This window comes from Pleurodeles waltl, chromosome 6, assembly GCF_031143425.1.
Source record: "Pleurodeles waltl isolate 20211129_DDA chromosome 6, aPleWal1.hap1.20221129, whole genome shotgun sequence".
Lineage (NCBI taxonomy): Eukaryota > Metazoa > Chordata > Amphibia > Caudata > Salamandridae > Pleurodeles > Pleurodeles waltl.
The window spans coordinates 515,764,153-515,780,736 of NC_090445.1; the positions used below are offsets into that span (position 1 = coordinate 515,764,153).

A 16,584-nucleotide genomic window follows, 5' to 3' on the forward strand; every position below is an offset into this window, starting at 1 on the left:
CTGCAGCCTCAGCTGTTTTATAGACGAACACCCCACACATATCTACGGGAAAATAAAATAGAACATTACTAGAACGAAAATTATCTTTTTAACCGTAGTACCCAGCAGTTTAATGTGGGTACTTTATTCACAATATTTTCTTTTGGGAAGTACGAGTGAGTTGTTGCTGTCCTACCGCCACCCTTCAGAATCTTTCCAAGAACTTATTTGGCGGACTGTCCTAAGTGTCCTGCCCCTAAAAGGTTGAAACCCTATCGTCACATTCTGACTGGTAGTGTGTTCTTTTCTTAGTGCGCTGTACTGCTGGAGTAAGCATATGCCGAAACCAGGTCACTGCAGCCAGTTCAGATGGCATACCGTGTCACTTGTCACCGACTAGAACGCTTAACCTTCGGCTCGCAGCATTCTCGCCTTTACTTTGCCCACTTTGCTTAGGTATTTCGTGCACATTTTCTGTGTGTAATGCTTCCCTGGTTGCCAGTATTTGAATATTTTTTTACGAAGACTGCCGAAATCATTTTTTGTTAACTTGAATGTTCATTACACTCACCGCTCCGACTTGACTTTGTAGGTTTGCATACAACAAAGGTTGTTTCGCTAGAGGATATTTTATGCATTGTTGATACCACCCACAGTAGACTTTAATTCCATGTTAAAAGGCCTACCGTAAAATGAGGGAAGCCTTTCTGTTTAATATGTTTTGCTCCTGCGATTAAAATGTATTTTTGTAAAGTCTAAACGAATATTGATTCAGGCCCCAAAAAAAATCTGGTCCTGTTTTTCTTATGTATTTATATACTGAAAGAAAACCTAGTTTCTTGAATAGATGGGACACTCCCTACCTTTTGCCAGATATACCATCTGTTCTAGAAACTACCAGATACAAAATGGCAGTACTGTGTGTTTGGCCTGATTTTCGCCAAAAGAGATACTGCTGAGAAACGGGAAGAATGTAGACCCCAACTTAGACAACTAAGCAACTTACAAACTCGCAAAAGAGGCTTAGATCATTGTATGCCCAGGGGTTGTGCCCATAACCATTTAAAACAACATTGGGGATTAGAGTTACTATACGGGTATTATTTTGCATATGGGTAGCTGCGCACAACATGTCGATCCTGCAGAGAATATTATGATGAGGTCACAAAATAATATGCAAATGTATATTTGTAAAGCTTCTAACTTGAGGTTGTTTTCCCTTGAAATATGTTATACCATAGCCAAACTTGCATGATGTCTTGAATTCCATCCTCGACGAAAAGCTAGTAAAATGGTTTATTTAAAACGTCAACTGGCTTGCGATCAAACATGCTATTAACCAACATTTTTATTATATATCCTGGAACTGAAAGAAATTTAAAACTACGTTACAGCTAAACCGTAAATTTGTATTGTTACTATGTAACACATACTAGCCAGTGTTGTGCTGTCTTGCTAAAGGGCGACAAGATACTGTTGGTCACTCCTTTTCACTTTAACAGTGACTATTATTTTTATTTACCTCATTCTGCTCCCGTTTTATTATGAACCATGAAGCGAGGTAACAGTTAAGGGTGCGATATTTGTTGTTGCTTATTTTTCATCTTAGCCTAGTACTTTACTCAGTCACTGACCTGGAAATATCACATGAATTTAGGTAGCTGAGATTATTCTGAACTTTTTACTGGAATCGCCAAAGTGAGAATTTCTACGAAAAAGCGCATGTCCCCACAGCATCTCATGGTGTTTCAATTATGAGTAAAATCCCCTAATACAGGCCCTCATTATTAAGCCATATTCTGTAGTTTTCTAGAAAGAAGAGTCTTTAACCTCAAAGGGTAGTCTTGCTTTTTTTTGTTACAAATCAATATTTATATTTTTTGTTCAGGAGTTTTCCTGGAAATTGCTACTTTTATGAGGAAAGAGTAGCAAATAAAAGATTAATATGTAGGTGTTTCCAAATGTATAGGTGCCTGAAAAATGTAATAGTAGCTGCTTTCAAGAATTCTCTTCAGGATGGTAATGCCACAAATTGAAGGCTTATTCATTTTGGAAAGAAACATTACTCTTTTCATTGTTCCTATGATATACGGAAAATTACATTGAGCATATTTAATGCAGCTCTACTGCAAGTACATTACTTTTACTGATCGTTCATGATGATATGATCATTGGCAATTACATTTTTAGGTTTTGCCCGAGACTGCATATGCGTTGTTGCAAAATCTCTTGTAAATGGAAAAAAAACGCTTAAAACGGGCTTAGGGTCTGCCACCTTCTTACCATTGCTTACATATAGTCGGCTTAGACGTCACTCATTTTCTTTCTTCTCATTGTTCAGCACCTTCTGCTTCCTGCTTTCTCCCCTCGACCAAGTACAGTTTGTTTCTCACAGCCGTTCCACTTGGCTGCCTGCTTACAGAGGTACTTTTTTTTGTTTGTTTTTAATAACCCTTTGCGTATAGGAGCACCAGGTCATTGGTACCGACCACTAGGATCCACAGGTAGGCAGACAGCATGCAAAAACGTCCAGAAGTACCTGCCAAATTCACTGGTGTATCCAGTATATTGTAGAATTAGAGTAAATGCTGGGTTCGCAATAGCCATATGTTTATATCAACAACAGTAAAAACAACTTTCTCTCAAAATGTCATCCACCAGCTACAGTGTCCTGCGCTCAGTATAGTTTCTTTTTACTGGAATCACACCAAAGAATAAACTGCAAGTTATGCAAAACGCATTTAGTTTTTCTTCCATCAGTGTATAAAAGTTCATAGTATGTTTTCGTTAATTCTGCTGGGGAGAATGAGTTCTTAGCGAGCAGGTTTTGGTTGCGCAGTTGAGAGCAAGTTAAAATCAAGGGACGGGTCTTGCTTAGTTTTCCGAATTCATGTTGGAATTCGCGTGGAAGTATGGACACTACTATGGGTAGCCTGGCCTGACCAGCAAATATATTTGAGAAAGAAATTACATGAACTTGTGTATTGGGCTTATTTCCAAATGTTGTGCAATACAGTGGATAGTAAAACATAACAAGCATTGGCAACACTAATGTGTCTTGCCTATACAACAGCTATTGGCTTGGCAATGTGTTCTTTTTCATGTTGTACTCCAGTGTGGCTGCTGTTCAGCATGAAAAGTTAGTGGCATGGAGTGTCATAGAGTTGAGTGGGAGAGTAGAATTTGTTGGAGTAGAGTGGAATACGGTGGGTAGAGTGTCATAGAGTTGAGGAGAGTAGAGTTCATTGGCAGAGGGTTGTTCAGTGCCGTAAAGTGTCATGGAATAGAGTGCATTAGGAGTGCGCGCTGGGTGGATTGGAGTGCGCGCTGGGTGGATTGAATTGGAGTGATAGGACTGGGGTGGGGAGACTTGGATTGGGTGGATTGGATTCAACGATTGGACTGAAGTAGAGGGGATTGGATTTATTGGATTGGTTTGGAGTGGGGTGGTTTGGTTTGGAGTGGGGTGGTTTGGTTTGGAGTGGGGTGGTTTGGTTTGGAGTGGGGTGGTTTGGTTTGGAGTGGGGTGGTTTGGATTGGTTTGGAGTGGGGTGGATTGGTTTGGGGTGGGGTGGATTGGTTTGGGGTGGGGTGGATTGGTGTGGATTGGTTTGGAGTGGGGTGGTTTGGATTGCTTTGGAGTGGGGTGGTTTGGATTGCTTTGGAGTGGGGTGGTTTGGATTGCTTTGGAGTGGGGTGGTTTGGATTGCTTTGGAGTGGGGTGGTTTGGATTGGTTTGGAGTGGGGTGGTTTGGATTGGTTTGGAGTGGGGTGGTTTGGATTGGTTTGGAGTGGGGTGGTTTGGATTGGTTTGGAGTGGGGTGGTTTGGATTGGTTTGGAGTGGGGTGGTTTGGATTTATTGGGGTGGGGTGGGGGGTTGGTTTTGGATTTATTGGATTGGAGTGGGGGGTTGGTTTTGGATTTATTGGATTGGAGTGGGGGGTTGGTTTTGGATTTATTGGATTGGAGTAGGGGGTTGGTTTTGGATTTATTGGAGTGGGGGTGGTTGGATTGGACTGGAGTGGGGGTGGTTGGATTGGACTGGACTGGAGTGGAGTGGGGGTGGTTGGATTGGATTGGAGTGGAGTGGGGGTGGTTGGATTGGAGTGGAGTGGGGGTGGTTGGATTGGATTGGAGTGGAGTGGGGGTGGTTGGATTGGATTGGAGTGGAGTGGGGGTGGTTGGATTGGATTGGAGTGGAGTGGGGGTGGTTGGATTGGATTGGAGTGGAGTGGGGGTGGTTGGATTGGATTGGAGTGGAGTGGGGGTGGTTGGATTGGATTGGAGTGGAGTGGGGGTGGTTGGATTGGATTGGAGTGGAGTGGGGGTGGTTGGATTGGATTGGAGTGGAGTGGGGGTGGTTGGATTGGATTGGAGTGGAGTGGGGGTGGTTGGAGTGGAGTGGGGGTGGTTGGAGTGGAGTGGGGGTGGTTGGATTGGAGTGGAGTGGGGGTGGTTGGATTGGAGTGGAGTGGGGGTGGTTGGAGTGGAGTGGGGGTGGTTGGATTGGAGTGGAGTGGGGGTGGTTGGATTGGAGTGGAGTGGGGGTGGTTGGATTGGAGTGGAGTGGGGGTGGTTGGATTGGAGTGGAGTGGGGGTGGTTGGATTGGAGTGGAGTGGGGGTGGTTGGATTGGAGTGGAGTGGGGGTGGTTGGATTGGAGTGGAGTGGGGGTGGTTGGATTGGAGTGGAGTGGGGGTGGTTGGATTGGAGTGGAGTGGGGGTGGTTGGAGTGGAGTGGAGTGGGGGTGGTTGGAGTGGAGTGGAGTGGGGGTGGTTGGAGTGGAGTGGGGGTGGTTGGAGTGGAGTGGAGTGGGGGTGGTTGGAGTGGAGTGGAGTGGGGGTGGTTGGAGTGGAGTGGAGTGGGGGTGGTTGGAGTGGAGTGGAGTGGGGGTGGTTGGAGTGGAGTGGGGGTGGTTGGAGTGGAGTGGGGGTGGTTGGAGTGGAGTGGATTGGATTGGAGTGGGGGTGGTTGGAGTGGAGTGGATTGGATTGGAGTGGGGGTGGTTGGAGTGGAGTGGATTGGATTGGATTGGAGTGGGGGTGGTTGGAGTGGAGTGGATTGGATTGGATTGGAGTGGGGGTGGTTGGAGTGGATTGGATTGGATTGGAGTGGGGGTGGTTGGAGTGGATTGGATTGGATTGGAGTGGGGGTGGTTGGAGTGGATTGGATTGGATTGGAGTGGGGGTGGTTGGATTGGATTGGGGTGGGGGTGGTTGGATTGGATTGGATTGGAGTGGGGGTGATTGGATTGGGGGTGGTTGTATTTATTGGATTGGATTGGGGGTGGTTGTATTTATTGGATTGGATTGGATTGGGATTGGATTGGATTGGATTGGGGGTGTTTTGGATTTATTGGATTGGATTGGAGTGGGGGAGTTTGGATTTATTGGATTGGATTGGAGTGGGGGAGTTTGGATTTATTGGATTGGAATGGAGTGGGGGAGTTTGGATTTATTGGATTGGAATGGAGTGGGGGAGTTTGGATTTATTGGATTGGAATGGAGTGGGGGGAGTTTGGATTTATTGGATTGGAATGGAAGGGGGGTTGGATTTATTGGAGTGGGGGGTTTGGATTTATTGGATTGGAGTGGGGGGGTTTGGATTGATTGGATTGGATTGGAGTGGGGGGGTTTGGATTGATTGGATTGGAGTGGGGGGGTTTGGATTGATTGGATTGGATTGGAGTGGGGGGGTTTGGATTGATTGGATTGGATTGGAGTGGGGGGGTTTGGATTTATTGGATTGGATTGGAGTGGGGGGGTTTGGATTTATTGGATTGGATTGGAGTGGGGGGTTTTGATTTTTTGGATTGGATTGGAGTGGGGGGTTTGGATTTTTTGGATTGGAGTGGGGGTTTGGATTTATTGGAGTGGGGTGGTTTGGATTGGTTTGGAGTGGGGTGGTTTGGATTGGTTTGGAGTGGGGTGGTTTGGATTGGTTTGGAGTGGGGTGGTTTGGATTTATTGGGGTGGGGTGGTTTGGATTTATTGGGGTGGGGTGGTTTGGATTTATTGGGGTGGGGTGGGGGGTTGGTTTTGGATTTATTGGATTGGAGTGGGGGGTTGGTTTTGGATTTATTGGATTGGAGTGGGGGGTTGGTTTTGGATTTATTGGATTGGAGTAGGGGGTTGGTTTTGGATTTATTGGATTGGAGTGGGGGTGGTTGGATTGGAGTGGGGGTGGTTGGATTGGAGTGGGGGTGGTTGGATTGGATTGGAGTGGGGGTGGTTGGATTGGATTGGAGTGGGGGTGGTTGGATTGGATTGGAGTGGGGGTGGTTGGATTGGATTGGAGTGGGGGTGGTTGGATTGGATTGGAGTGGGGGTGGTTGGATTGGATTGGAGTGGGGGTGGTTGGATTGGATTGGAGTGGGGGTGGTTGGATTGGATTGGAGTGGGGGTGGTTGGATTGGATTGGAGTGGGGGTGGTTGGATTGGATTGCAGTGGGGGTTGTTGGATTGGATTGCAGTGGGGGTGGTTGGATTGGATTGGAGTGGGGTGGTTGGATTGGATTGGAGTGGGGTGGTTGGATTGGATTGGATTGGAGTGGGGGTGGTTGGATTGGAGTGGGGGTGGTTGGATTGGATTGGATTGGAGTGGGGGTGGTTGGATTGGATTGGAGTGGGGGTGGTTGGATTGGATTGGAGTGGGGGTGGTTGGATTGGATTGGAGTGGGGGTGGTTGGATTGGATTGGAGTGGGGGTGGTTGGGTTGGATTGGATTGGAGTGGGGGTGGTTGGATTGGATTGGATTGGAGTGGGGGTGGTTGGATTGGATTGGATTGGAGTGGGGGTGGTTGGATTGGATTGGAGTGGGGGTGGTTGGATTGGATTGGATTGGAGTGGGGGTGGTTGGATTGGATTGGATTGGAGTGGGGGTGGTTGGATTGGATTGGATTGGAGTGGGGGTGGTTGGATTGGATTGGAGTGGGGGTGGTTGGATTGGATTGGAGTGGGGGTGATTGGATTGGATTGGAGTGGGGGTGGTTGGATTGGATTGGAGTGGGGGTGGTTGGATTGGATTGGATTGGAGTGGGGGTGATTGGATTGGAGTGGGGGTGGTTGGATTGGATTGGATTGGAGTGGGGGTGGTTGGATTGGATTGGATTGGAGTGGGGGTGGTTGGATTGGATTGGATTGGAGTGGGGGTGATTGGATTGGATTGGAGTGGGGGTGGTTGGATTGGATTGGATTGGAGTGGGGGTGGTTGGATTGGATTGGATTGGAGTGGGGGTGGTTGGATTGGATTGGATTGGAGTGGGGGTGGTTGGATTGGATTGGAGTGGGGGTGGTTGGATTGGAGTGGGGGTGGGGGTGATTGGATTGGATTGGAGTGGGGGTGGTTGGATTGGATTGGAGTGGGGGTGGTTGGATTGGATTGGAGTGGGGGTGGTTGGATTGGATTGGAGTGGGGGTGGTTGGATTGGATTGGAGTGGGGGTGGTTGGATTGGATTGGAGTGGGGGTGATTGGATTGGATTGGAGTGGGGGTGATTGGATTGGAGTGGGGGTGGTTGGATTGGATTGGAGTGGGGGTGGTTGGATTGGATTGGATTGGAGTGGGGGTGGTTGGATTGGATTGGAGTGGGGGTGGTTGGATTGGATTGCATTGGAGTGGGGGTGGTTGGATTGGAGTGGGGGTGGTTGGATTGGATTGGAGTGGGGGTGATTGGATTGGATTGGAGTGGGGGTGATTGGATTGGATTGGAGTGGGGGTGATTGGATTGGATTGGAGTGGGGGTGATTGGATTGGAGTGGGGGTGGTTGGATTGGATTGGAGTGGGGGTGGTTGGATTGGATTGGAGTGGGGGTGGTTGGATTGGAGTGGGGGTGATTGGATTGGATTGGATTGGAGTGGGGGTGGTTGGGTTGGATTGGATTGGAGTGGGGGTGGTTGGGTTGGATTGGATTGGAGTGGGGGTGGTTGGATTGGGGGTGGATTGGATTGGATTGGGGGGGTTTGGATGTATTGGATTGGAGTGGGGGGGTTTGGATGTATTGGATTGGAGTGGGGGGGTTTGGATGTATTGGATTGGAATGGAGGGGGGGTTGGATTTATTGGATTGGAGTGGGGGTGGTTTGGAGTGGGGGTGGTTTGGATGGATTGGGATGTTCTGGATTGGAGTGGACTGGGGTAGGGTGGTTTGGATTTATTGGATTGGGGTGGTTTGGATTCATTGTATTGGAGTGGGGTGGTTTGGATTTATTGGATTGGACTGAAGTAGGGTAGGGTGGATTGGGGTGGGGTGGGCTGGATTGAGGTGGGCTGGATTGGGTGGATTGGATTGGGGTGGTTTGTGGTGGATTGGAGTGGGTTAGATTGGGGTGGATTGGTGTGGGGTTAATTGGGGTGGATTGTGGTGAGTTGTAGTGGGTTGAAATGAGATGAAGTGGGGTGGTTTGAAATGGGATTGGAGTGGGGCGGATTAGGATTGGAGTGGGGCTCATTGGAATGGGACTGATTGTTTTGCATTGGAATAGAGCAGGTGGGAAAGACTGATGTGGGGCAGACTGGAGTGGGGCGGGTTGGAGGAGTGGAGTGGATTAGGGTGAGTCGTTTGGTTTGGAGTGGGGTGGACTGGATTGGTCTGGGGTCAGTTGGATTGAGTGGGGAGGATTGGTATTGGGTGAGATGAGGTGGATTGGCATGGATTGTAGTGAGGCACATTGAATTGGCCAGGTGGGTTGGGGTTTACTGCACGATTATGTGTTAAAGCATAACTTTGTTAACTACGCAGGAGAAAAAAAAAAACGTGTTGCTTTGTAATGTTTAAAACAAGATGATCATCATCTTTTGAGAACAGTGCCCACAAACAAAAGGAAAACATGAGTGCAAAATGAGTGAATCAGACTTAGTAAAATAAGAGTAAATTATAGAAAATAAAGCTTTCCAATTTTGTTTGTCCTACTGGGCACGTTTTTGCCAGTTTCACGCATTCTGTTTGTAAGGCCCTAGAAGTTAAACAGAAGTACCTCAGTCTCGTCGGGAGCAGTGGATGGACACTGACTAAGTTGAATCAATCAGTACTTAGTCCCTGCTCCAAGACTAAACAGGAATTGATGCTTGGCCTGCAGGGATGAATTAAGAGACTTTAAAGAAGTGTCCTACACAAGCCAACAAGTGGTAAGCAACAGGCAGGCTACAAGCCCTTCACTGGAGACAACAGAGTCTCATGTGCAAGACACGTGCTAAGGCATGCTCTTGCAGGCTCAACCCTAAAATAGAAGTTAGAGAAAGTCCTTTAACACCTACACTGAAAACGGAGTCTTTCTTGCTTATGGCTCAGTAGTAGGAGGTTCCTAAAACAGATTTAACTTTGAAGACGACTTTATGAAAAGTAATCCTGTGGAGGAGGCTTCTCAAGTAAATTCCTTGAAGTACATTTTTATAGGTAGAGTACTCTTTTCCACCCTCATGATTTCTTTGATTAGGTTTTGGATCCTGTACCTCTTTTCACTTAAAATAGTTTTCATGCTATAGTTCACCTACATTATTACAGTGGCTGTGGATTGTTTAGAACTTAATTCATGGTTGGCTTCAAGAAGGTTAGATGTTTGTTTTTTTGTTGTTGTTGATAGTATTAAGTCTGCAGTGTTTTTTTTCCACTGCCCCTGCCTTTTAATGGAGATACTAAGTGTTGGAAATGTCCTCTCTGAAGGGTCACCCCAAAACATATTGCCTTCCTTCACTTTTTTTTTCTGACCTAATATTTGCTGGCTTTAGGACTCTGGCCACTTTACCACTGCTAACCAGTACTAAAGTTCATGTGCTCGCTCCCCTAAACACATGGTAATGTTGTCTCATATCCATTTGGCATATTTAATTTACTTGTAAACCCCTAGTGAACTACACTCCATGTGCCTAGGGCCTGTAAATTAAATTCTACTAGTGGACCTCCAGCACTGATTGTGCCACCCACATAAGTAGCCCCTTAACCATGTCTCAGGCCTGCTATTGCAAGGCCTGTTTGTGCAGTTTCACTGCCACTTCAACTTGCCATTTAAAAGTACTTGCCAAGCCTTAAACTCCCCTTTTTCTATATATGTCACCCCTAACGTAGACCCTAGATGACCCATAGGGCAGGGCGCTACGTAAGTAAAAGGCAGGGCATATACATGTGTGTTTTATATGTCCTCTTAGGGGAAAACTCCTAAATTCATTTTCCACTACTGTGAGAACTGCTCCTAAGGGTCTAGAATTGTATACTGTTTGAGTGGTAGATTCTGATCAGAATGGGGTAACCAGGTCATATTTAGTATGGCCAGGATGGTAATAGAAAAAAATCCTGCTTGATGGTGAGGTTGGATTTTATATTACTATTTTAGAAATGCCACTTTTAGAAAGTGAGCATTTCTCTGCCCTTAAAATCCATCTGTGCCTTATAGCCAGTCTCCAGTCAATACCTGGGCTGGGCTGGTTGACAGCTTTCTTGTACATTTCACCCAGACAACCACAAACAAAGGACACTCGGTCACACCTTCTTCACTCATCTGCATACCGAATGGGTCTTCCTGGGCTGGAAAGGCCTGACACTTTTCAAAGGCTAGTGGCCTTCCCTCACACAGTGGACTGACAAACCCCCTACTGGGACACTGGCAGACAGACCTGTACTGAAAGGGGAGCTTGTGAACTTTAAAAAAAACACTTTTTGAAGTCTCCCCAACTTCAGAGGCATTGTTGGGTATATAAATTGGGCCCCTGACCACACCAAATCGGACACTTCTGGACCTGAACCTGTAACCTGTCAAGAGGAACTTCCTGGCTGCCCAAACAACTCATCTGGACTGCTGTTCCCTGCTAGCCTCTGACTTTGCTGAGAAGGACTCAGCTTTTTCCAAAAGTGCTCTCCGAGGGCTTGGATTGAGCATGCCTTCTGTTTTCGGAAGTCTTGGGATCAAAAAGACTCCACCTCTTTAGGAAACTGCTTGTGCGCTAAAAATTGTTGCACAGTCTGCCGAAAACGACACACAGCTGTTTTGCGACTGAAAAATTGCAGCACAGCCGAGCCAAAACAACGCTGCCCCACTTCCTGAGTGAAGATTCGATGCAGCGCCTGCCTTGGGACCGGAAGTTCGATGCACAGGAACAACACAGCCAACTCCCCGAGGGGAAAATGGACGTAGTGCGTGCTGTGCAACAGAAAATTCGACGCATCGCCATACTGGATTGACGCAAAGCCCGTGACTTCTTCCCGCTCGTCCAGGATTTCCCTGCATCGTCCCTGGGCGCCAAAAAGATCCCTGCATCGTAGTGAGGAATGAAGACTATGCGCCGAAAAACCATGCAAAGCTCCTTGCAGCGTGGAAAGAAACAACACATCTGTGCCGCATCGGAAAACCCGACTCGCACCCTATTTTTCCTCGCGTCTCCTCCTGCAGTCTCCATGTGTGATATTTTTGACGCAAACCAGGTACTTTGTGTAATCAAGAGACAACTGTTGACTTTTAAGATTTAAGACTCTTTTTAAACTTGCGAAAGTGGTAGCTCAACTTGTGCTTTTTGGATCTTTATCGGTTTGACCTTAATTTAAGCAGATAAGTATCATATATATTTTTCTAAACCTGTGTGGTTTATGTTTGTGGTGTTTTCCCTGTGTTACTGTATAATTTATTGCACAAATAGTTTACACATTGCCTTCTAAGTTAAGCCTGACTGCTCAGTGCCAAGGTACCAGAGGGTGGCACAGGATAATTAGCATTTGTGTGTAACTACCCTAAATAGGATTGTGGTCCCTATTTGGACAAGGGTGTATACCTCTGCTACTAGAGTCCCCATTTCTAACACTCCGAAAAAGTTTTGCTCAGCTTACTAAACGTAACAATACACAAGAGGTACTTTTTTTATTTGATACTGGAAAATCTAGTACACAGATGAATCTGATTACTGAAAAGAGTAAAACCGTGGTTATAATAAGGATGCTTCGAAATGTAGATGCTCATGTGACTGTAAATGCTTTGATAGACTATTTGAGGAGCGTGGCAGAATGGGTGATGTCTCAGTTATGAATAGTGATTTTCAAACCGAGCACATGAAATCAAGTTTCCCCCTAGCTGGATGTTTTCTGGTGTAGCAAACACATCTGTGCCACAGCCTGTGCTGGAACATTTTGGAAACCATCTGGTGTGTATGTATGTATAATGCAAGTTGAGTAATACCATTACTACCTATATGTATCTTTTGTTCTCCCATCTGTATGTATGTATGTATGTATGTGTGTGTGTGTGTGTATATATATATATATATATATATATATATATATATATATATATTATGAAAACCATCCGGTGTGTATGTATACATATAATAATACAATTTGAATAATGTAGCTTTAGTTCTCCATCTGTATGTTTGTGTGTGTGTGTGTGTATTTTTTATATATATATATATATAATAATAGTACACACAAATACATACAGCTGGAGAACTAAAGATACATCTGTGTGTGTGTGTATACATATATATAAAGAACTGAAGATACATATAGGTAGCAGTGGTATTATTCAACTTGTCATGAAGGTATCCCAAGTAAGTCTGGGTTTAGTGTATCATATTTACCACTATGTATTGCAAAGTTACCCTGTAAAGGATTGTTTAAAACCTGACATTACAGAATTGTCTTTCTGAATATGTTGTTGCTGCTACTGTAAAACTCGTTTAAATGTGATAGTCTAATATTGTGTGTTGTGTGTGTTCTTGTGTGGCGATACTAAATTATGTACTTAAAGAATCACCACATTATAATACCTGTCCGGATTACGTATGTTTGGTCACTTTCTGAGTTGGAATTTATTTTTGGTTTGTGATTGTCTGCTTTTGTAAATCTACTTCCACCTTTCTAGCCGTGAACACACCGATTACCAAAAACCTTGTATATTAGTTGCTTGGAAATCACAATAGATGTGATTGCATCCCTTTGAAACTAAAGGGTCAAGCAAACCAATTAACCGTCCAACTTACCAGTGAGCTTTCTTGAATGAAGCCCACTCATTCCAATATATTTGGATCGTTGTTAAGTAGTCCTTTTCTTCCTTGTAGGTCCGCATAGCTGCCAAATTTATCATCCATTCGCCGCCTGGAGAATTCAATGAAGTTTTTAACGGTAAGTGACTACTTTTCTTAAATTAATGTATTGATAGTATCCGTACAGCAACGGCTCTGTGTATTTGTTTGAGAGAAAATAACTTTGACAAAGTGGGTTTTGTTATTGTCGTCATCGTGTACATATTTAGACTTTTATTTAGACTGCGGATGCTCTTCAGTGTCGGAGGAGGATAAAAAAATTTCTAGCTTACGAGTCAAGAATTTTCAATTCTATTAAGGACACGGAGGCGAGGATTATGCTTACTCTTTCTTTACTGTCAAATCACAGCAGCCAATCAAATAACTATAAACAAAAGAAACTACATATCCCATGATGCTATAGTCCAGTATCACATGCCCCAATCACTGTCTATGACCTAGCCCATAATATGGATGAACCTAAACGTCACATCCTCTTTCTTTGCGAAAATCGATAACCTTGAAACTTCTGCACTGAAACATCCTTCCGAACTGTAGAACTCGAAACTTTGTCACCTCCAACATGACCGATTTCCATAGGAACTGGAAGTTGAACAACTTTCTAAAATCCAAAAGAAGAGTATCTTCTCCGATATCCATCAACTCAGATAATCAAGCATTCTTCTGATCTGAGCCTAAAACAGAATAATAATAAAAGGTAATATCTCATAATGCTGACATAGTCAGAAAAAATATATACAACCTTATTTAATAACCTAGGGTGGGCACAATAATAAAATCTGAAATAGATTTTCATTTACAAACCTTCTATAACATGTAGAAAAAACATCTACGGGAGGGATAATCCTCGCCTCTGTGTCCTTAATAGAATTGAAAATTCTTGACGTGTAAGCTAGAATTCTTTTTATTCTATGTCAGGACCTGAGGCTCGGATTATGCTAGTTCAAAGCTGTCAATAACAACAGAAGCAACATTAACCCTGGTTTATGATAGAATATTTTAAATGTAGACTCAGAAGACTATTCTGCTGCTTTCATAATGTCCTCTAGTCTCGAACCCAATGCAAATGTTTTTGATGCCATAGCTCCTTTAATTGAGCGAGCTCCAAAATGACTTATATCTATACCCGCGTCACTCATGAGCCATCTCATCCATCTAGCAAGAGTGGCTGAGGAGACAGGTTTAAAGGGCTTCTGCAGAGAAATAAGTAATTGACCATTTACATTCCGTCTAAATTCTTCAGTGACTGTTTCATAATCTTTTAAGCATTGAACTACACATAATTTAGAATTATCTGGAAATTTAGGATACGTTACTGACCTGCAATTTGTCTTCGTTCTTTTGGTAATGTTAAATGATACTCCATCTGGAGAATATACTCTACCTGCGAGGTCTAAGGCCTTGACATCTGAGACTCTCTTACAAGATATCAGACAAAGTAACATAGTTAATTTTGCTGAAATCTGTTTACGGGATAAATATCTATTGGACGACCAGTCCTCCAGAAACTTCAAAATAATACTCACATCCCACAATTCAGAATATTTAGCTTGTGGGGGGTTGGTCAAACAAATACCCCTCAAAAGTTTACATACCAATGGATGTTCCCCCACTGGCTTACCATCAATATTGTTATGACCAGCTGAAATGGCAGATCTAAAATTGTTGATGGTCCAGTAAGCCAAACCTGAAGAAGCCAATTCAGCAAGAAAATTAACAATCCATTCAATGCCCGATTCCACAGGATTACCATCTCTTCCACTGCACCAACTATCCCATCTACGCCAGGCTGAAGAATATCTTTTGTGAGTGATAGGGGCCCAAGCTTGTTTGATAAAATTCGTAGCTTGTTGCGAAAGGCCTGAGGAATCCCATCTCGACCGGAAACTAACCACGCCATCAACGTCAACTTCCCTGAAAGTATCAGTGGATGTTGACGGCCCTCCAGGTTCAAGAGCAATTGGGAACCAGGGTTGCAACATCCAACATGGTGTCACTAGAATCAAATCTGTTTTCTCTCTCTGTTCTTGAGCTAACACTCTGGGTATTGACAGAAAAGGAGGAAACGCATAACCCTGAAACGGGAACCAATCCTGAAGATATGCATCTGTTGCTAGAGCAAGAGGATCCGGACGCCAACTGAAGAATTTCGACGTCTGAGTATTGAGACGGGATGCCAAGAGGTCCACTTCGCAAGGACCCCATTCTTTGATTATCTGGGAAAAGATAACTGGATCCAGTTTCCAGTCGCTGGAATCCGTCAGATATCTGGAGTTCCAGTCTGCAATAGTGTTCAGAGTCCCCGGAAGGTACTCCGCTATCACTATTAATTGATGTTTCAGGCAATAATGCCAAAATTCCTTGGTTATCTCCGCTAGATTTCGGCATCTTGTCCCTCCCAGTTTGTTGACATAAAGTACTGCTGAAATATTGTCCATTCGCAGTAGTATGCAACAGTTCGTCTTTTGAGGAGAAAGGCTCTTTATAGCAAACGAGCCTGCTAGACAGTTGATATGTAGGGAGCTTTCTGTCTGAGACCATCCCCCTGTCACTAGGGATCCGCACCGGGCTCCCCAACCCCATTGACTGTTATCCGATTCGATTACTACTTCCGGGTGCAACCCAAAGATGGCTCTCCCATTCCAAGCCTCCATGTGTTGTAACCACCAATTAATCTCTTCTCTGACTTCTGTCATCAAAGGGATCAATTCGGAATAACTGAGACCCTGCTGTAGGTGTCTTATCTTTAATCTCTGTAGAGCACGATAGTGTAAGGGGGCTGGGAAAATTGCCTGAATAGAGGAGGTCAACAGACCCACTATTCTGGCAATGGTCCTCGGAGAGATAAATGTGTTTGTTAACGTCGCTCTCAGTTCCCTCTTGATATTGCGAATTTTTGCTGATGGCAGAACCAGAAGGGCTCGTACTGAGTCTATCTTGAAACCCAGGAACTCTATCACTTGAGATGGATTCAATGACGACTTCTGCGCATTGATCAGGAAACCCAAATCTTGTAATAAATTGATGGTCCAGTCTAGATGTTTCAGTAGAGATCGAGGATCCTGAGCCATCAATAAAATGTTGTCCAGATATATGATCAGTCTGACCCCCTTGGTTCTCAACGATTCCACAACTGGTCTCAACAGTTTCGTGAGGCACCAAGGGGCTGATGACAGGCCAAAAGGGAGTGCTTTGAATTCCAAACAATGGCCTTTCCACAGAAATTGAAGAAACCTTCTGTGAGGGGGGAAAGATTGGAACTGATAGATAAGCGTCCTTTAGGTCCAGGCGGACCATCCAATCTCCTTCTGATAGAATGTCCCTCAACATGTGGATCCCTTCCATCTTGAAATGTTTGTAAACAATCTAAGAATTGAAATCTTTCAGATTGAGTACTAGACGGTGAACTCCCCCTTTTTTTTTTTTTTTTTTTTTTTTTTTTTTACGACTACAAAAATAGGACTGCAAAACCCGGAGGGGTGAGGTACAGAAAATTCTACCGCTCCTTTGTCTAGTAAGGACTGTACCTCTGCGTCTATAAAAGTCTGAACGTCGAGGGGAAAATTCATTTGTTTAGGGGGA

The 16,584-nt window shown here is 44.6% G+C and overlaps 1 protein-coding gene across 1 annotated transcript in view; it reads left to right on the top strand.

Moving 5' to 3' along the window:
* Positions 1-16,584, top strand: part of CAPZA1 (capping actin protein of muscle Z-line subunit alpha 1) — a 174,392-nt gene that overhangs the window by 30,620 nt on the left and 127,188 nt on the right. Inside the window, exon 2 of the mRNA XM_069238669.1 lies at positions 13,018-13,081. Within this exon, the coding sequence (XP_069094770.1) occupies positions 13,018-13,081 (64 nt within the window). The remainder of the gene's footprint in view (positions 1-13,017; positions 13,082-16,584) is intronic.